This window comes from Idiotropiscis lumnitzeri, chromosome 5 (genome assembly GCF_059441095.1).
Source record: "Idiotropiscis lumnitzeri isolate Australia: NSW breed Sydney's pygmy pipehorse chromosome 5, RoL_Ilum_1.0, whole genome shotgun sequence".
NCBI lineage: Eukaryota > Metazoa > Chordata > Actinopteri > Syngnathiformes > Syngnathidae > Idiotropiscis > Idiotropiscis lumnitzeri.
Window position 1 is genome coordinate 15800436 of NC_142395.1, and position 18146 is coordinate 15818581.

General features: G+C 39.5%; 1 protein-coding gene across 3 annotated transcripts; it reads left to right on the forward strand.

Annotated features, from left to right (window-relative positions):
• Nucleotides 1–119: 119 nt before the first annotated feature.
• ulk3 (unc-51 like kinase 3) lies at nucleotides 120–14210 on the forward strand. 3 transcript variants are annotated; one of them, XM_088296236.1, is made up of 17 exons: nucleotides 120–244; nucleotides 1169–1293; nucleotides 1385–1525; nucleotides 2045–2165; nucleotides 2246–2341; nucleotides 2741–2884; nucleotides 3120–3202; nucleotides 4037–4192; nucleotides 4263–4368; nucleotides 4449–4489; nucleotides 5106–5208; nucleotides 5690–5754; nucleotides 6688–6766; nucleotides 8709–8749; nucleotides 10713–10760; nucleotides 11372–11435; nucleotides 12893–14210. In XM_088296236.1, exons 2-17 carry the CDS (start codon nucleotides 1189–1191, stop codon nucleotides 12907–12909), a joined length of 1410 nt encoding a protein of 469 aa, XP_088152362.1. In that variant the 5' UTR covers nucleotides 120–244; nucleotides 1169–1188; the 3' UTR covers nucleotides 12910–14210. The 3 variants fall into 3 exon arrangements, 1 of the variants encoding a protein (XP_088152362.1); XR_015843186.1 differs by having other exon boundaries at nucleotides 8709–10760; nucleotides 11372–11432; XR_015843187.1 differs by having other exon boundaries at nucleotides 140–244; nucleotides 1166–1293; nucleotides 8709–10760.
• Nucleotides 14211–18146: the final 3936 nt, after the last annotated feature.

An 18146-nucleotide genomic window follows, 5' to 3' on the forward strand; every position in this document is an offset into this window, starting at 1 on the left:
TTATTTTTATTTCAATTTCTGTATTTTGTAGCTTGTTATAAAAATACGACCGCTATCCAGCAGGTGCAGTGCAATATTAGTATCCGAACGATAGGAGGCGGTGTGACAGATCCTCTGAGGTTCCAAGTCACGTGACTACTGCAGCCTTTGGGCAGCACTGCGCGTGCGACGCCTCCGACTGACAGCGATGTAAACAATCACCTTTCCGCACATTTCTCCCTGCCATGGATTAACTATTACAAAGGTACGCGATAAAGTGGCATTTTGAATGCGGTCTGAATATGAACGTTACTATTGAAGTGGCGGCCGGTTGGTTGCAAACTGTCTTGTGTTCTTACAATCTATGATTGTGCCGCTAGCTAGAACTTCATGTTTGTAACAATAAATTAGGTCAAACAGGTTGTTTTTCGTCCTCGTCTTGCTGCTTGGCTAAGGCAAAATCCCCTCGTTTTTAATAGGTAAATTAGTTACATCGTACTAATCAGTTCACTTCCTTATGATAGGGTTTGTCCCCATGACCGTTAGTCATCAATAAAATTCATAAAACAGATAGGAATATATTGTGAGCTACGTAGGTAATAATAGTTTGAATGTGAAACCATAATACAGTATTGTTTAGAATCGGATAATGACTACAAACTGTTGTTAATATATTTGTTGTATTTATAACTTTGGAACGGTGTGCTATTAATCGATATGATCTATGATTTGAGTTCTTTTGTTAATACAATTAAAAATATATATTTTCACGGGTTTCCGTATTTTAATGCGAGTCCCCGCTGACGTGCACTGTATAAACTAAAATCATTGTTGTGTACAGAAAGGAGCAAGTTAACAAAACACAATTTGTGTTGCTAATTTAGTGAATTTGTCTTATAATGAATTTAGCCTCTTTCCCGAACACTCTCGTTACTCATTTTTTAAAAAAAAAAACAATTAGCATTTCTCAGTTCTGCTTCGAAATCGACATCATGAGTTGAATCATTTTCACATTGTTTTCTGTATGACAAGAAATGAATGCCCGAGACATGGCGCCTTTTTATGTGTTGTAAAATCAGTGAGTTTTCCACATGTTGGAAAATTTTGACCCGGGGTATGTGCTTCCAAGCCACAAATACTTTGCAGTTATTTTAAGACACCTAGGCTCATATTGTTCTTATAAAAGCAGCCAAAACCCGCTGGCTCAGCATGGCTTCGTCCTCCAGCTTCGCCCCTCCAAAACTGGAGGACTTCATACTGACAGAGCGGCTGGGTAGTGGAACATATGCCACCGTCTACAAGGCCTATAGGAAGGTGAGACATTGCCGACAAATTGCGTCACCTTACTCACTTTTCCCGTATCCATGACACAAAATGGCCTACATGTTTGTCACGAACTGTGTAGGGGGATAGTCGAGAAGCGGTGGCTGTCAAGGTGGTCGCTAAGAAAACGCTGAATAAGGCGTCCACTGAGAACCTGCTCACAGAGATTGAAATCCTCAAAACCGTCCGTCACCCTCATATTGTCCAGCTGAAAGACTTTGTGGTGAGCTCACTTGATTTTAAAGTATGCATGAATCCATTTCCTGTTACAGTTGTCCTCATTAGGGTTGTTAACGAGTCGGAGGCAATACGGGCAAAAAAAATAAATCTCAATTATTTAAAAAAAACAATTCAGAAAAGGATGATTTGATGGTGTCCTACAGAAAAATGCTTTACATCTCCACTTAATGCGCTTCTATTTTCAAGTACTCTCAAACGACACCAAAAAACGTATGTCAATGTCAAATTCTAAGCAGCGCTGCAGTGTTGTTAGATGCACAGCGCTAAAACTAACAGGTGTGATTGGGTCACTTGGTAATGAAGTGCTGCATCTGCGAGTGAAAATACAATCTATGCTTTCACTTCCTAAAGGGGGTTGACTTGACAAGGCTGTTTTGTTGCTTGAGAACAAGTAGCCGCTCGCCTATTTGAAGTCGAAAATCGAAAATTGTGTGATCTCCACCAGGGTGTTGCAACTGAATGCAAGTGTGCTGTAACAATAAATTTGTTGCGTTACCATCAGTGGGATTCTGAGAACATTTATCTGATTCTGGAATGGTGTTCCGGTGGCGATCTGTCCCGTTTCATCCGCAGTCGTCGGATCTTGTCAGAGGGAATTGCCCGGCGTTTTCTGCAACAGATAGGTCAGGTGACTCATTTTAGGGCCTTCTATTTATTTTTCTATTAAACATGTTTTTTAAATCTATTTTGCTTACGCCCACAGCCTGTGCTCTCCAGTTCTTACACAACCGAAATATCTCCCACTTGGATTTGAAACCGCAGAACATTTTGCTGTGCGGCTCAGTCCTCAAATTAGCAGGTAAGAAGTGGGGGGAAAAAGCAGACATATTGAACTGAGATAATCCGATATTTTATTTTTTGTGTGTCTAGTTGTAATCTCTCAACCATATAAAACAACAACCAGGCATATAATCAACATTGTTCATAAAACAAGAGACATACAGTATCTTGGACTGGTGGATTTCAAGTTCAAACACCAAGTCGCCGACACTTTTGAGTGCTTTCTAACTTGACCTTTCACCTTCACCACATCTTTGATTTGTGCCACATTAAAAATATGTCCGTTTGTAAACAAATGGCAAGTCATCTAATGTGGTCAGACTGTTTACTCAAGTAAAAATATGCACTACATCTCTTATGTTTAGTGTTAAATCCTGTTTCTGACTGTATCGGATGTTGCGTTGTGATTCAATATCAGACTTTGGCTTCGCCCAGTACATGTCACCATGGGACGAGAAGAGCGTGCTGAGAGGCTCTCCTTTGTATATGGCTCCTGAGATGGTGTGTCGGCGCCAGTATGACTCCAGAGTGGATCTCTGGTCCGTGGGAGTCATTCTTTATGGTGAGTGTAGAGTTCATATAAATAAGATAATTGGAGATGTATATTTAGAGGGGGAGTTTGCGGTTTTCAAACTGCCAGCAAGTTGTGAATGTAACTTCACTTCATCGGCCAAATAAAATTAAGTGTACACAACTGTTAAGGAAAAATACAAATAAATTCAATCAAAACAAGGTTGTGTTCCATTCCAAATGAAAATGATTCTTTTGTACTGTGCTTTCCACTTGTGTGAATATAGAGGCACTGTTTGGACGGGCCCCTTTTGCATCAAGGTCGTATTCAGAATTGGAAGAGAAGATTCGAAGTAACCAGCCCATTGAGGTAAGTGATGAAGTTTCAACGGTAATGTTTTCTTTTTTCAATGCCATCTTTTGGTTCGTTTTAAATCCACTAGGTGGCCCACTTTGCTGGCTATAGGGCACTTCGTGGCTTTTTTTTATTTTATTTTTTTTCCCTCTTGTTCCCCTGGGCTCTATCCGACATAGGGGTCACCACAGTGATTCATCCTATTCCATTGTTACCTTCTTGCCCTGTTCCACTCATGCAGTCCAATACGTAGTATTGTTAACCTTTGTTGTTATGTAAAACACACCCTTGTACTTGGCAGTGTCGAAATATTATAGTTTATTACGCTTACGATTTATAATGCTGTCTGCAGTAGAAATGAAGGAATGAGTGTAGAAATGTAATGTATGTGCATGGTGCGCGTCATAGTGTGCGTTGAGATGGTGAGAAAAGTGCGCGATTGCTCTCGCAGATTAGAGGGAACATTGCTTCCAGGTCAACCAGAGCAGTTCAGTTGCAATCATGAAAGAAATGACCTGGAAGAATGAGAATATCCACTCACCACAACAGAGATGTGCAAAATTGGCAAAATGCCACTGTTTAATTAGAGAATTTACTTTGGTTCAAAAACAGACTACGGGAACTAAATAATCTTCTGAACTAAAATAAATAAATTACATTTTTGATGAAAATACAAGGTTTAGTCTTGTGCCCTTTCCCAAAGAATTCCATTGGAATTCATTTGTGAATGTCACGCTCAAATGCAGAATAGTTGTGGTGGTTTTTGGCAACAATCTTTTGACCTTTTAAATACGTTGTCCCCTTTGCGGATTGAGAGCAACATAATAAGGTCGCGTTGTTGTACATCAGCTCCCTCCCGGGGCCAGGGTCTCCAAGCACTGCCGGGACCTCCTCCTGCGTCTTCTAGAGAGGAATCCGGATGCCCGGATCACCTTTGCCGAGTTCTTCACACACCCCTTTGTGGATATGGAGCACATGCCAAGTGCCGAGAGCTTAGGGAAAGCGGTAAGAGACGAAAGAAGAGTCTGTGTCATGTTTTCGGCCGTGTCACTCTCTGTTTTCTGCCTCCTGTCAGAAAGAACTGGTTCTAAAGGCCGTCCAGAAGGACCAGGATGGCGAGCGGTCCGTTGCACTCTCTCTATACTGCAGTGCTCTGGAACATTTTGTCCCTGCTATTTACTGTAAGAGCACATGCACATTTGTCCCTTAGCACCGTGGAAACAGTGAATGACAGATAATCACCTTGTCTTTTCTCCTCCAGATGAGACAGACCGACAGCGTAAAGATGTTCTCAGACAAAAGGTAAGCGGGAGAATATTAATATTGTGTCAATCACTTTCTTGTTTATATTTAATAAAACAATTGTTTAATCAAATAATAAACACACACACGTGCTGCATTACGTCATGTAAAATTATTTTAGTTATATCTAATTTTTCTATTAAATTTTTTCAAGTAAAATAAATCATTTGTAAATGTTTATTTACTTACTTCTAATGTGTATTTAAATATTATTCATTCAATAAAAATGAAATTGTGTATTTAATTATTTTGTTATCATTTTCAATAAATCAATTAACTAATTTAATGAGATAAATTAATTAAAATGTATTTAAGAATAAATTAATATATTTGTATCCAAATTTCAGTGGAAAAATGACAATTAATATATGAAATAATTTTTTATGTATAATCAGAATGTTGTGTATATATATATATATATATATATATATATATTTATATATTTATATATATCATCATGTTGGATGTATCAAATATTGACTGTTGAGCTGTATTATATCTACAAAGAAGTGAGAGGGCTCCATGTGGCCCATGGGCCTTGCTTTGCCACTTAAGCTCTAGTGCGTCTCTTCTGAATGAGTACCACACCTATAGCATCTTATAAATCTCCCTGCAGGTCCGTCAGTACGCATCGCGAGCAGAAGAGCTGAAGGCCCTGGTAGCCTCGGAAAACAAGCTTATCTTCGAGCAGGCACGCACCTCCAGGGACATCCTCCGAGGTACAAAACGTTGCAGAGGCAGCTCAGAAGCTCATATGTGGGATATGAGTTCTAGTCCTCAAATTGTGCCGAATTGGCAGCATTGTCGAATGTGGAATAGTGATTGGTGTTTTAGAGTTGAAAAGTTCCGGGTTTGAATTCCAGTGTTGCGTTTGTGTGTGTTTTCTCCAGCTACTCTGGCTTCAAACCAACATCTCAAAAAAGTCTATGTTAGTTAGGTCAATTGAACACTCTAAATTATTCTAAGGTGTTAATTTCAAATCCCATTGTGGTGTCGTTTAGAGCCAAAAGATGAGATTTGTGTCAATGTCCTGATATTTATCAATGTCTCTGACTGTAACTATAATATGGCCGGCAACCAGTCCAAGTTGTACCCCGCTCCTCTGGAACCAAAGTGCACTAGAATATGTTCCAGCTCATCCATGAACCCTTATGAGGACAAACACTCGCTATAAAATCCTTTTTCAATTTCCCCTAACAGAAATGTCTCGTGAGCAACCACGCTTGCTGGCGGCGCTGGAGATGGCCTCGGTCGCCATCGCTAAGGTCAGACATGGCAGGAAGGCATGATAAAAAAATGAATGGCTGCACTTATTTTAAGAGCCTTTTATCACTTTTTTTGTTGTTTATTGTGTTTTGTTGTGATTGATTGTCGTTCATGTTTTTGTCGACCATGTCTTCACACACTTTTTTAGGTAATCACAAAAATATTGAGTGAACCTAACATTAGCCTTCCATAATTATTTGTACGCAATAAAATATTGAATTTTATTTTTCCCATGTTATGGAGTGACGTATATAATTTTAAATCTGATTAATGTTGCATTTTTATTACTTACCTTACATATTGTTATCTTTTTTTATATTCTAATTGTAGTAAGGTTCCTGTGTATCCTTAATAAGCCCAAATGAAAACAATAAGATCTTGTAAATGCAATTAAATATTAACAATGGGGGCCCCGGCATGCTTGTGGTTTGCCACCCGCAAATTTGCATATTCACAGATTTAAAAATAAATAAATAAATAAATACATCCATAAATAAAATGTTTTCATTAAATTAAATCGTACTTGGATTTTTGTTATTCGTGGGCTGGCACGGTCCTTATTTCCCACAATAAATAGAACATTAAAATATGTTAATGTGTCTAACCAAAATGGTAAATATTGGTTAAATTGGTCATGATTAAATTCAGAGAATGTCAGAAAATATATATACCAAATCTATTTAAATGTACAAGATTAAAATGTTGAATAGAATTATGAAATATCATAGTTTGTAATTTAATTAAAGGACAATATAATTCATTACTCCACACTTTTTCCTAATGAATCCCCCTTTTAAGTGATTCAATTTTAGCACAAACAACACTGTGATAAGAAACTAAACCCTCCTACATTAAAGTAGTCTAAGTAAGTAAAAAGTGTTAAATCTGCAGACACTAGATTATCATGCGTTGTCTTGATATTTGTGTTGCAGGAGCAAAGTGGAGTGGATGACAATGAGGCCTTGGATGAATACCAGAGTTGCTTAGGAGAACTCCTGTTGGCGCTTGCAGGTATGCTAGAACCGCAGTTTACGAATGACTTTTTTTTTTTTTTTTTGCAAACAGTTACCTTTTTGAAATGCGAACAGTCTCGGCATGGCCAATCAAAGGGATCTGTTTTGCTTCTTCTCGTACCATTGGCTCTGTGCATGACCTTTTTATTTGTTTTTTTCATAAGAGTGTTGAATGTGTTTGTTTGCTGAAAATAAACCCTCAGAAGGGGTCCTAATAGTTACTCTTGTGTGAAAACGCCCCAAAGCACAAAATACTGGTTGTCAAATCCGATACGGAAATGTGTTTTGTATGTCGGTGGAAGTTTCACATCTCGATAGTCATGTATCCAATTACAAAAGTTTCACGTTAGTTTTGATTTACTTACGATGGTTAAAAAGTCTGATTTGTTTTTTAATGGAAAAGTACTCTCTAGTATGTATGTTGTTAAACGAATTGTAGTGACTCTTTCATTCAGGCGACAAACGGTTAACGTTGGCGTAATCACATCAAAATAGCTGTCCTAGTATGGTCTCTGTAAGCAGAAGTTTTGCCACACACATTCAATCATCCAATCACAGATGGAGCAGCATACACTTTGGATGTTGATACCGTTTATTACAATTTAATATATAATTTATTATTACTTTTGTCAGCTTCATGTCATTTCCATGTCATGTGCATGTGTGTAAGCAAGCAATGGAGAAAATAGTTTGCTAAATAAGCCGTTACTGCTTAAATTCTCAAGATTAATGCTTAAATGTCGATGTGGCATAGTAACGTGTACTTGTCGACTGATCAGTTCTATTCAGAGCGCAAACCTTCACTAAATCAATCCTATCGAAGGCATCACGTCAGATACTGGCGTGTTTGCGCATGGTTATCATCGCGCGAACAAAGATTGAGGCAAGGTGAGAGAGCGAATAGGCGGGTCTGTCGGGGCAACACAGAAGTCCATTCACTCACCGTGTGTCCTTGCATGAGGCAATGAGCTCATGCGCCCTCATGTGAGAGCGATTCCACTTTTTGGATCGTAGATGATGGGACCCAGTGTCTGCCAGGGCCCCTGCGTGCGCTACGGGAGCCCCGCCATCTGCTTCCCATTTAGGCCTTGCTGCAAGCACACAAGACGCTTTATCTTCCACTGATGAGAGCTTGAAGCGGCCTGCCAGCCAGAGCTCAGTCTTCCCAATCAAGATGCTTTTTTTTAAAGGAGGACTAACCACAAGAGAACATACCACTGATTTCCACTTTTAAACGATGATAGATGCTTGACGTGGTAGAACATACCGCTCGATGGCCATCTGTGACTCGCTTTATGGTAACTCATAAGCAAAGGTCTTGGCAAGTACAATCGAGTATAAAGTAAAGTTTCCATTTATATATATACTTTTTAATTTCAACATTGTAGGGAGTCCTTTTTTTTAAGAATCATAATTAGAATGCCCTTTATTGTCATTGTACTCGGTGTACAACGAAAGCCTCTCTCTCCAGTGGAATATAATATTAATGGGAAAATGAAAGATGCAAATCCCACTTTTTTATAGGGACTCCTCGAAATGATCAAAACATTTGACTCCATGCTCAGATGACAAATGCTAAAAATTGTTTGCATTTTAGCGTTGCTCATCTGTCTGGGACAGTGTTTCCCGACCTTTTAGATGTAAATGATTTTGTTTTTGGGCATGTTGTAACCCCCAATAATTGATTAATTCTAATCATATCATTTGCTCGATCCAAGAATGTCACCCTCGAGAGTGCAAACCTCTGCCAGTTGTAGCAAAAGGACTGTGGCAAAAAAAAAAGTTTTCTGTTTGTGTTGTTGGAAGGCTGCTTCTTCGTTTGGCGTGGATCGCGTAAAGATGGGAGTTGCCATTTTAATTTTGGAGAGTGGTGTGAAGGACTGTTCCATTAGCGACGTACAACAATGTGCTCATTATTCTCTCTCTTTTGTCCGTCCCAGCTGAGCCGCAAGGCCGCCGGCGAGAACTACTCCACTGCGAGGTGAGTCTTGTCATCGTGGCTACGAGCTATGCAAACCATAAAAAAAAAAATAATAATAAAAAAGGTGTAATAACTCCACAAAAAGTCCCACAAAACTAAATAAAATGAAATAAAAAGTATGAATATATTCTTCTAAATGTACACAAAATTAAAAAAAATGTTTCATGACAGAGCTTCAAATACCTGCTTGCTGCTCACCAGTTACCTTTTTAACCGTTGCTCTCTCATTTGTCTGGCATTTCTCATTCGGAGTCTCGCACATGTAAGAAGAGGATAGTTTTCTTAAAATGTATTTTTTGTTCATTTTTCAATAAAGTCTTCTACCCCAGAAAGCCCTCTTGCTTTATAATGTGGAGCAACCTCATTTTCTTATATGGGAAATTATTTTGCTCACCGATCTAAGATTGATGCCAATGATTTTAACAGACAGCAGAAACGACATGAGCAAAAACCTCCCTCGGAAAAATAAAAAGAAACTAAAATGTTTCCTTAACTAAACCTTCTTTGCATAATAATGTGGTCGCCATCAATTGTTGACCAGAATCCTAATTGTGATGTATCCTGTGAAAACTGATTTAATGTCATGACGGTAACTCAAGCATCAAGAAAGTGCAATCCGTGAAAGGTTCCTCCTTGTTCATTGCACAGGCTGATTAAAGGCTCGAGGGTAGAGTATATTAAAAAAAAAAATAATGCGGTCTAAATGCTAATTTGCTGCGCCAGATTGTTACATTTGAAGGGATATGGAAACTAACCACGGAGGTCTTTTTATTGTGTAGCAATGTACAAGCAAAACCTCTGTGTTCCTTTTTCCTCATCTGTGGCCCCCGCGCCTGAGGGCGCACGTTTCCCTTCTGAAATGTTTTCCCAATTTCCCTCCTCTAGCAGATTTGGCACTGCACTTCCGTGAGCTTGGAGGTCTCACCGGAGAGTTAAAAAAAATAATAACTCACATTCCACACTGCTGCAGCAGAGACTCAGACATCCTGTCTTGTGCTGCCGAGTACAGGTCAGAAAAACACTGTACGCTGCCCATAATGCAAGCGAATGCCAGCTTTCATTATGTTCTCCACATAAAGTATGCTGCTTCCTCTTTCATATCCTGAAGGCAGTTGAGTTGTGTCCACTGGCTCATTGTGCTACTTAGGTTGGATTCATTGAGCCGTCATTTTTTCCTTTTTCCTTCAAATACTGCGAAAAGTTCCTTCACTTGACATCAAAATAATTTTCCCTCCACTATTTTGTACATAACTTAAGCCAAACTGAAGTCATGGTTGACGTTGGACATCTTGGTTTGTAATATCCACTGAAAGGTAAACGGCCTGCAAAAACGAGCAGATCAGAATTTGCCGTCACGATAGTAAAATCAATGTCGGGAATCTGCTGCATGTCTCACAACGTCCGACAACATTGGCGGGGAAATGATTTTCAACTGGTTGTGTATGGTCGGGAGATTTTTGTTAGCTCCTTCTACCAGGGCTGTAAGAAAAAAGTTGGTTGTCGTTGCTTACTTTACGTTGAACCAAGCTATAAATAGCATTAGCCACACATGCACACTTTATGTCTCGCTTTCATTTACCCACCGAGTATTTGTTAAGAAATATGAGAATTGGGTTTGGAAGCCCTTCCTCATCAATGGAAGAAAGCCAATATAGGAGGGCCTGCCACAGGCTCACGCAGCAGCCATCTCTGTTGCCGGGACAGACGCTGGGCGAGTCTTGCCAACAATTCCGGGTTTGGCCCGGGAGAACTGCAGTTCCTGTCAGAACTTATTTACGTATTGAATATTAATGAGAAAACAGCTCATCTCACTCCACGAGGCATTTTGGACCAAAAATAATAGCTTGAAAAAAGGTCATCCTGGGCATTTCCAACCCAAATTAGCTTGCAAACCTGACAGAAGGACATGAAAAATTATTTTAGAAAAAATGTGGCATGCCTCACCTGTCTTTTCTTTTTCCAGATTAAAAGTCTAATGAGCAGAGCAGAGTACCTGAAGAAGAACATCAAGGTGTGCATTTTGTTTTCTGCAGCGCGGTGTGGTAATGGTTAACTATCAACTTGTCAGCCTCACAGTTGAGAGGTTTTGGCTGGAATCTGATTTTATTTATACTTCTTATAGTACTTTAAAAAGTGTGTTTTAATAAGTTTATGTTGTATTATGTTAAGCATTAAGTACACATAAATATTCATTTAATTTCCATTTAATTACATTGCACTTATCTGCATCATTTGTTTTCCTAAAAAAGAAGACACATTATTGTTATTGTACTTTCCTAAAGAGAAATCATAATTCCATTTTTTTAATCTATTTATATATTTTTTAATTTGAATATCTGTTAGTTGTTCGAGAATTTAATGCAGTGTTTTTAAATGCAAATGTGTTATTTATACACAAAAGAGGGGGAAAAATAATTGGCATTGACTTACTGAAATAAGCACCATTTTCACAATAAAGTTCCCTTACAGTATCCAATGTGAATCGAATGTGAATCTTAAAACTAAATTAAGTGCGTAACGGTAATTTTTGGTATAATGTTCGCCACTACTAGCTACACAATTTATTTCTATCTTATATTATTCCTTCAGATTAATGTTAATTAAGACTTTTATTGGTTTCAGATGCAGGAGACTCAGAGGGACGCCTCGCTGGATCAGGAGCCCCTAGCAGACTCCATCAGAGGTTGTGAGTATTGCATTACCAAAAAAAAAAACTGATAAGACGTACATGGTGATTTGTTACTTTTGACTGCTCTTATTGTGTGTAATGTACTCTAGATGTCCAACAAAGAACCTACCACACACTTAATATAGTCCCGAGACTGACCTGTGAGAGGCCGCACGGAGCCAGAGGGACTCCTGACTACTGAAAAATCAAACAAAGTGTAGCTGTAGAAGAAAAAAATAGAAGACGCTAGACTAACTTTCATTTACTAAAGTTAAGATTGTGAATATTGAACAGGTTTAACATTTATGATTGTTCGCTCGACTGTTTTCCTGTGCAGATCTGGGAGGAAAATCATCCTTGAAACACCCCACCCCACAGGATAATAGCTCAGAATAATCTTTAGAATCAACCCGCAATCCAGCCTTTGTTGACTTTTAATTTAAAGGGCTTCAAAATGCTCAAATTATGACTGATTATTGGCACACGTGTATGCTGCCTTTGATGTTTTTCTGCTCCCCCCAACAATTCCAAAAACACCGAACGAAACTGAGATGATCACAATGCAACTCTTCTCACCCATATGCTTCATTCTCAACCTGAACATTACATCCGTGTATGTTTATCCAAACCTAAATAGGTTGAACTAAACATACTGCAGTACTTGAAAAATGTGCTATTAGCGATGCACTTTATCCAGATCGTAACCTACTTACAGCTCCATCCTATGCTTTTCTTAAAGCCCCTACAATATCCTGTGCTTATCGAGAAATTCCTGCGGAATTATAGATTTCTTTTTTTTTTTTGCGAGGTTCAGGCAGCTCGAATTTCCCAAAGTACATGGCTTCTTCTCCTTCCCGCTGAAGTTATTTTAATAAAAACCACACGGTGGAAGCGAACCACAGGCTGGCATGGAGCCAACGGCAGCCACTGTGTGTCGACAAACGACTGTCTCGCTAGGAGCATATGTACACATATAGCACACGCGTTATGAGTATAAAAGTATTGAGATATATGCTCATTCAACCGATAGGGAGTGAAAATGGAATTAAATGCAGAGATCACAATCTACTGTTCCTAGTTCGTCCCAAATGCGTTGGATAATCTTAAAATCACATTTGTCCACACCAAACTCACCTAACGTGCCATTATATAAAAAAGGCCCTTCCCCAAACTGTTGGATGCTTTAAATTGTCTGAAATGTCCAGTAGAATGACATGTATGCCCGTGTGCTTGTTTAATATATTTTCTATGAATGCACTGCACTATGTAACTTATCATTTATTATAAAGCCATTATGTAGTAAGTTTAATTAAAAATATTCATTTAAATAATGCTACTTTCCATTTTCCCCCCAAAAAACACAGGTATACCATATGCAAGGTTTGAATCTCTCTGAAGTCTGAAGGTGTTCCACTGTAGTGTTAATTACAATTGACAGTAAATATTAATATCATTTCTCCTGTCTATCCTGTCAGCATGCTGTGTGCAGTAAACCCGAGTGCAATGGCGGGAAACCAGCCGGCTTGGATCTTGGACAGCCAAAGTTTTCTCTGCAATGAAGCTCTGTGCTGCGTGCCAAATCAAACCTGCATCCCCATCTCACCTTCCACACTTGTGGGCTTGGCCTTGCCAGAAGCGGTCAATGTTTTGGTTGTTGCTGTTGGTGAGAGAGACAGCAGTGCTTGTCAAGCTGGTTTGTGAACTCCTCCAAAAAAATAACTGTTTACAACATTTAACCTTCAAGGCTGGATTTACATGGTTCAAGTGACCCTTTTTTTTTTGTACTGACTAGTGGCAAAGTTGATATGCGCGTCATTGCAGTGTAAAGATATCGCACATGTCACACAGGTATTTTGCAACTTTAGAAGCAGAATTTCCTGGTGCGATTCTGAAAATCACTGGGTTTTTGTACTGACAAAAAAACAAAAAAAAAACATGAAATACACTTGCGGAAGCCTTTAGTTGCTAACTAAAGAGATTGTAGCCTGTTTAAACAATTACATTCACTAAGTTAACTGTCTTCACAAAACACTGCTGTAGTTAATCATTAAGATGTGCAAAATATGTGACATACATTTTTGAAGACAAAAGAAATAAGTAGAGCACTTTTTTTTTTTTTTCAAAAACATACCAATTTTGCTTTAGAGGTGAGTCTCATCACACACCTAAAACTACTGAGCAGCCAGGAAGGATACAAAACGGGAAAGAGGAAAAACAACTGTCAGTCTCTGTGTTTTGATTCTTTTCCGAAAATGTCTAATTCCAAATTGTCCTAAAATTGACTTTCGAGGCTTCGATGTAGTTCACGTTCCCCCTCCTCCCCCTTCGCACGCCTCCACTGTGGCCTGACCGCAGGCTCGCCATGTCCTCTCCACTGATGGACGCCATTCCCACCACCATGAAAGAAGAGCTGAAGAGGTGCGGCCCAGGCCCTGTTTACTCTAGAACTGCAGGTTTGGCCGGCGCCCCGGCCAGTGTGTGCACGCACGCACGCACGCTGGTGTGACGCCGACGCACTGAGCCTAAACGAGCGACTTTAGGCTGATAATCCTCACCGTTGGAGGTCTGGGCACGCTGTTTTGATTTCAAACACATGCTGTAATATTCCAACAGAGCTTTAATTTTGAGGGAAAAGAAAAAGATTAAAGTATAAATATGTATGTTGGCAGCACCTGCACGTTGCTCTGTTGTTTAATTCTGCGTTTTGAATGTTGATGCAGCTGTCATTTGAATAATTACAATGTATTTATTAAAGGAGAAGAAGTCGGGTGAGAAATAAAATGTCTGTTGGAAGCTGCCGCCTTCTGGAGACGTTTTGTCGACAGCGCGCTGCCAAGCCAATGCTTGTCTTTGTCCAGGAGTTGTGAAAAGAAAGCCGGGAGCCTGGGCCTCGGGCGCGTCATCATCATCAAGAACAGCTGGATTACGTCCACGAAGGGGGAGGAGAGAGACAGGAACGCTTGGCGAAGGAGAGTAAGGACATTTTATAATTATATGATACACGCAAGACTGGGGAACAAACGGCGACGCCGAATGTGAACATTTCACGAGAACCACACTTGAAAAAGCTATGTGTTGTGTTTGTTTTATTGTCTGCACTTCCTCTTTGCCTGCCTGACAGTTTTATAGGAGTTGACGCCTTTGTACTGTGATAACCTCAAGTGGCCATAAAAGGTTCTCTAACCGCGATAGCCGTTTTACGCCAGTTAACAAATGTTAGAAAAATGTAGCTATGCGTTCGGATTCAAACTGATTATTATAGGTTTACCTGAAGTACAGTGAAAAGAAAAATTCAAATAGGAAATAATTTAAAAAAATAGAATAAGCCCTTCCTTTTTTTTTTTAAATACCACAATAATTAAAAAAAACGAATTTTTAAACAACCTCTAAATACTTCTAAGACTTGTGGGATGCTTTACACCCACTTTTTAGGCCCAAGAAGAAATTAGCTCGTTTTGGGGGGGCGTTCCTGTCACACATCGCTCACCCCCTCAACTGGAAAGTACGGCTTTTGTTACTCTGACAATGAGACGCACAGCTATACATTGTGAGCAGGCACGACCCAGACCCAACTATTTCCATCCATCCATTATCTGTACCACTTCTCCTCACGCAGGTCGCAGGGGTTGGTGGAACCTATCCCAGCTATCTTTGGGCAGTAGGCGAAGTACACCAGCCAATCGCAGGGCACACATAGACGAACAACCATCCGCCGTCACACTCAAAACTAGGGGCAATTTTGGAATCGAAACCACGACCTCTGCGCTGTTAGGCCATCATGCTAATCAGTCGTCCACCATGGCACCTGAAAGTTAGGTAATTATTCTAGAATAAATGAATTGCTGAATAAAATAATACATTTTTTCAGTGGGGCCGCATGGTGGGCAACGAGTTAGCACGATGGCCTCACAGTTCAGAGACACAGGGTTCAATTCCGGCTCCGGCCTTCCTGTGTGTACTTTGAATGTTCTTCCCGTGCCTGCGTGGGTTTCCTCCGGGTACTCCAGTTTCCTCCCACATTCCAAAAATGTGCCCGTTAGGTCGATTGAACACTCCAAATTGTCCCTAGGTGTGTTTGTGAGTGCGAATGGTTGTTTGTCTTTGTACCCTGCAATTGGCTGGCAACCCGTTCAAAGTGTACCCTGCCTAACTGCCCGAAAACAGCTGGGATGGACTCCAGCACACCCGTAACCTTTGTGACGAGAAGCGGCTCAGATAATGGATGGATGTTTTTGGTTCAAAACGTGTCCCTTAACATTTGGACACAGCTTGCAAAGCCCTGGTGTATGGTAGTTGACCTGGTATGTAAAAAACGTGACATTGTTTGTCAAGAATACCACAATAGAATATCAATTTGCTAGTCACACCAAGTTCAACTTAGAAAAAAAAAGTCCAAAACAGTCCATGTTATGGTTGGATCGTTTTCAAGACTAACTTGGTCAACCAGTGTTTTGAGGCTACGAGTGTCCCACTGGAAGGCTTTGTTCCTGGCCGGAGGTGCGGAATTAAAAACACATGCAAGAGAACATTCAAGTGTTTAAAAGATGCCCAGGAGTGGCATTGTTGTGCGGAATGAAATCAAGTCATAACAACAACATGAGTTTCTGTCTCTTAATCTAAAACATGTGTGAATTTTGAGGGGGAAAAAAAAGCAGCGAACGCTGCAGTGTTTTGACAGCCAACCAGGATTTGTTCTCAACTTAATGGGCCTCACCTGGCACACTGGGATGAAATTTAGAGTCCTGCAACAGGTTGAACAACCCTGCTCTTCATTGTGGGCCCTTGTGTTTATCCCGCGTCTTTGTTTGAGTTGAGCTGCTGGACTCGAACCCTGCAGCTCTCAACTGTGAGGCCATTGTGTTAACCAGTTGTCCACCGTGCAGCCTGTGTGAGTTTTTAACAAACAGATCGTTGAAGATAAACAGACATGCATTGAGTAAATTGTAGATTATTAATTAGGGTTTTCATTTGGATACAAAACCAACAACACAAAACAAAAATGATATTTGACCAGTCTGTTCCTTTAAAAAAACAAAAAAACAATTAGGACGTTGGGAAATTTTCACATTCCACCAGCACATAATTTTGCTTAGCTTCATCCGTTCAATGATTCATCAGTAAACGTGAATTCATGAAGCCAACATTTTGCATCGCAGACAAATAGCATTGGAATCAATTTTGGACTGTGAGGTTTGGGGACGGGGGCTTGACTCAACCCAGCCCCTTTGCACAGACACCATAGAGCAGGTCGGTCGTTCACTGCGGGTGGATGGTTATCATGAATGGAACATTGTACCTCTGAGAGACAAGAGCCTCCTAAATCCTGGGAGTCCCTCCCTTTTTGGCCCGATGAAGAGAGCGCGAGGGTCGGGATTGAGGGTTATAGCAGGGAACAGGAGCTTGTTTTGGAGAAATTCTGAATGCAGATAATTTAGAAAATGGGCTGTGGCGAAGCTGTGTGACCCTCTTGTTTCATTTACACCCCCCTCGCTCACAACACTCAACTTGCACATTTACCCCCGAATTTGCTCTGCTCGTGTTTGTTTTGATTTTACTCCCAGAAAACGGAGAAAGGGGCGGTGCTGTCGTTTGGGAGGAATTTAAGATGCATGGTGTTGGTCGAAAGTCCTGGACTCAAGACAATCTGGCTGAAAGTCAAAAAAGGAGGGGGGAGGAGGTGGGGTCTGCTGTATGTCAGCTTTTTTTGTTCAATGGTGCATGGACTGTCAGGAGGTTGAAATGTTTTGTTGTTTTTATTATCACAATATTTCTTGTTTTAACATTTTTGCTGCAGAATTCAGTCCAAAATTTTTATGTATTACTTGATGATCATAGCTAACCGAAATTCACCATCTTAACAAATTGTTATAGTATAAAAAATATATATATATTTTTTATATTTCACGTGTTGCGTTAAACTACTGAAACACATAAAGTTTGTCTCAGACAAACATCTTATTGATATGCACCTGTAATTTTTTTCTACGTACACTTAGTATTTTAGTGTGCTTTTCAAAACACGTCAATTTTGCCTGAATTCACTGTATGTGGCAATCACATGCTAAAAAAATTTTTTTTCAGTAATGATAAAAAATAACCCCCTAATATTACTTTGTAAATAATCTATGACTTTCTACATTTTTAGATAATTAGTCGAATAAGACTTTTAAAAAATCTGATCAAAATTTGTTGTCATATTAGCTTATACAGCAGGTGGATTGCTGTTTTCCAAAAGAAGAAAATGAATTACAAATAAATAAATGAATGAATTTATAAAAGAGGTGAAAATGAGTCATTGAATATTTGCTTGGTTGAATGTAAATGTTCTCAAAATTATTAAAAACATATTTATTCTGGTTTGCAAATGAGCTCTCATATGTGAAAAAAAATCCACTTGATATTGTGTAAAATCATTTTAATTAATTTTTTTTCACGTTCTTACGCAAATGTGTTTTCCTATATTATAAAAGGTGAAATATAAAGCGAGCCTTTTTGCACTGCGCTGATGCTTTTACAATTTAGCAACTCATTAACACCTTAAGAGTTTGGGTTTGGCAAGCATTGAGTTCTTTGAGTCAACAACTTTGAATAAATAACACTTGAGTTTAAATGAGGACTGGCTTTAAATGACGGTGAACATTCCTCTCTATAGGTTTTACTGACCCTGAGCTAATCCCGTCAATGCCGTACCATGCTTGATGTGGAAATACATTATAAAGGACATTTAAC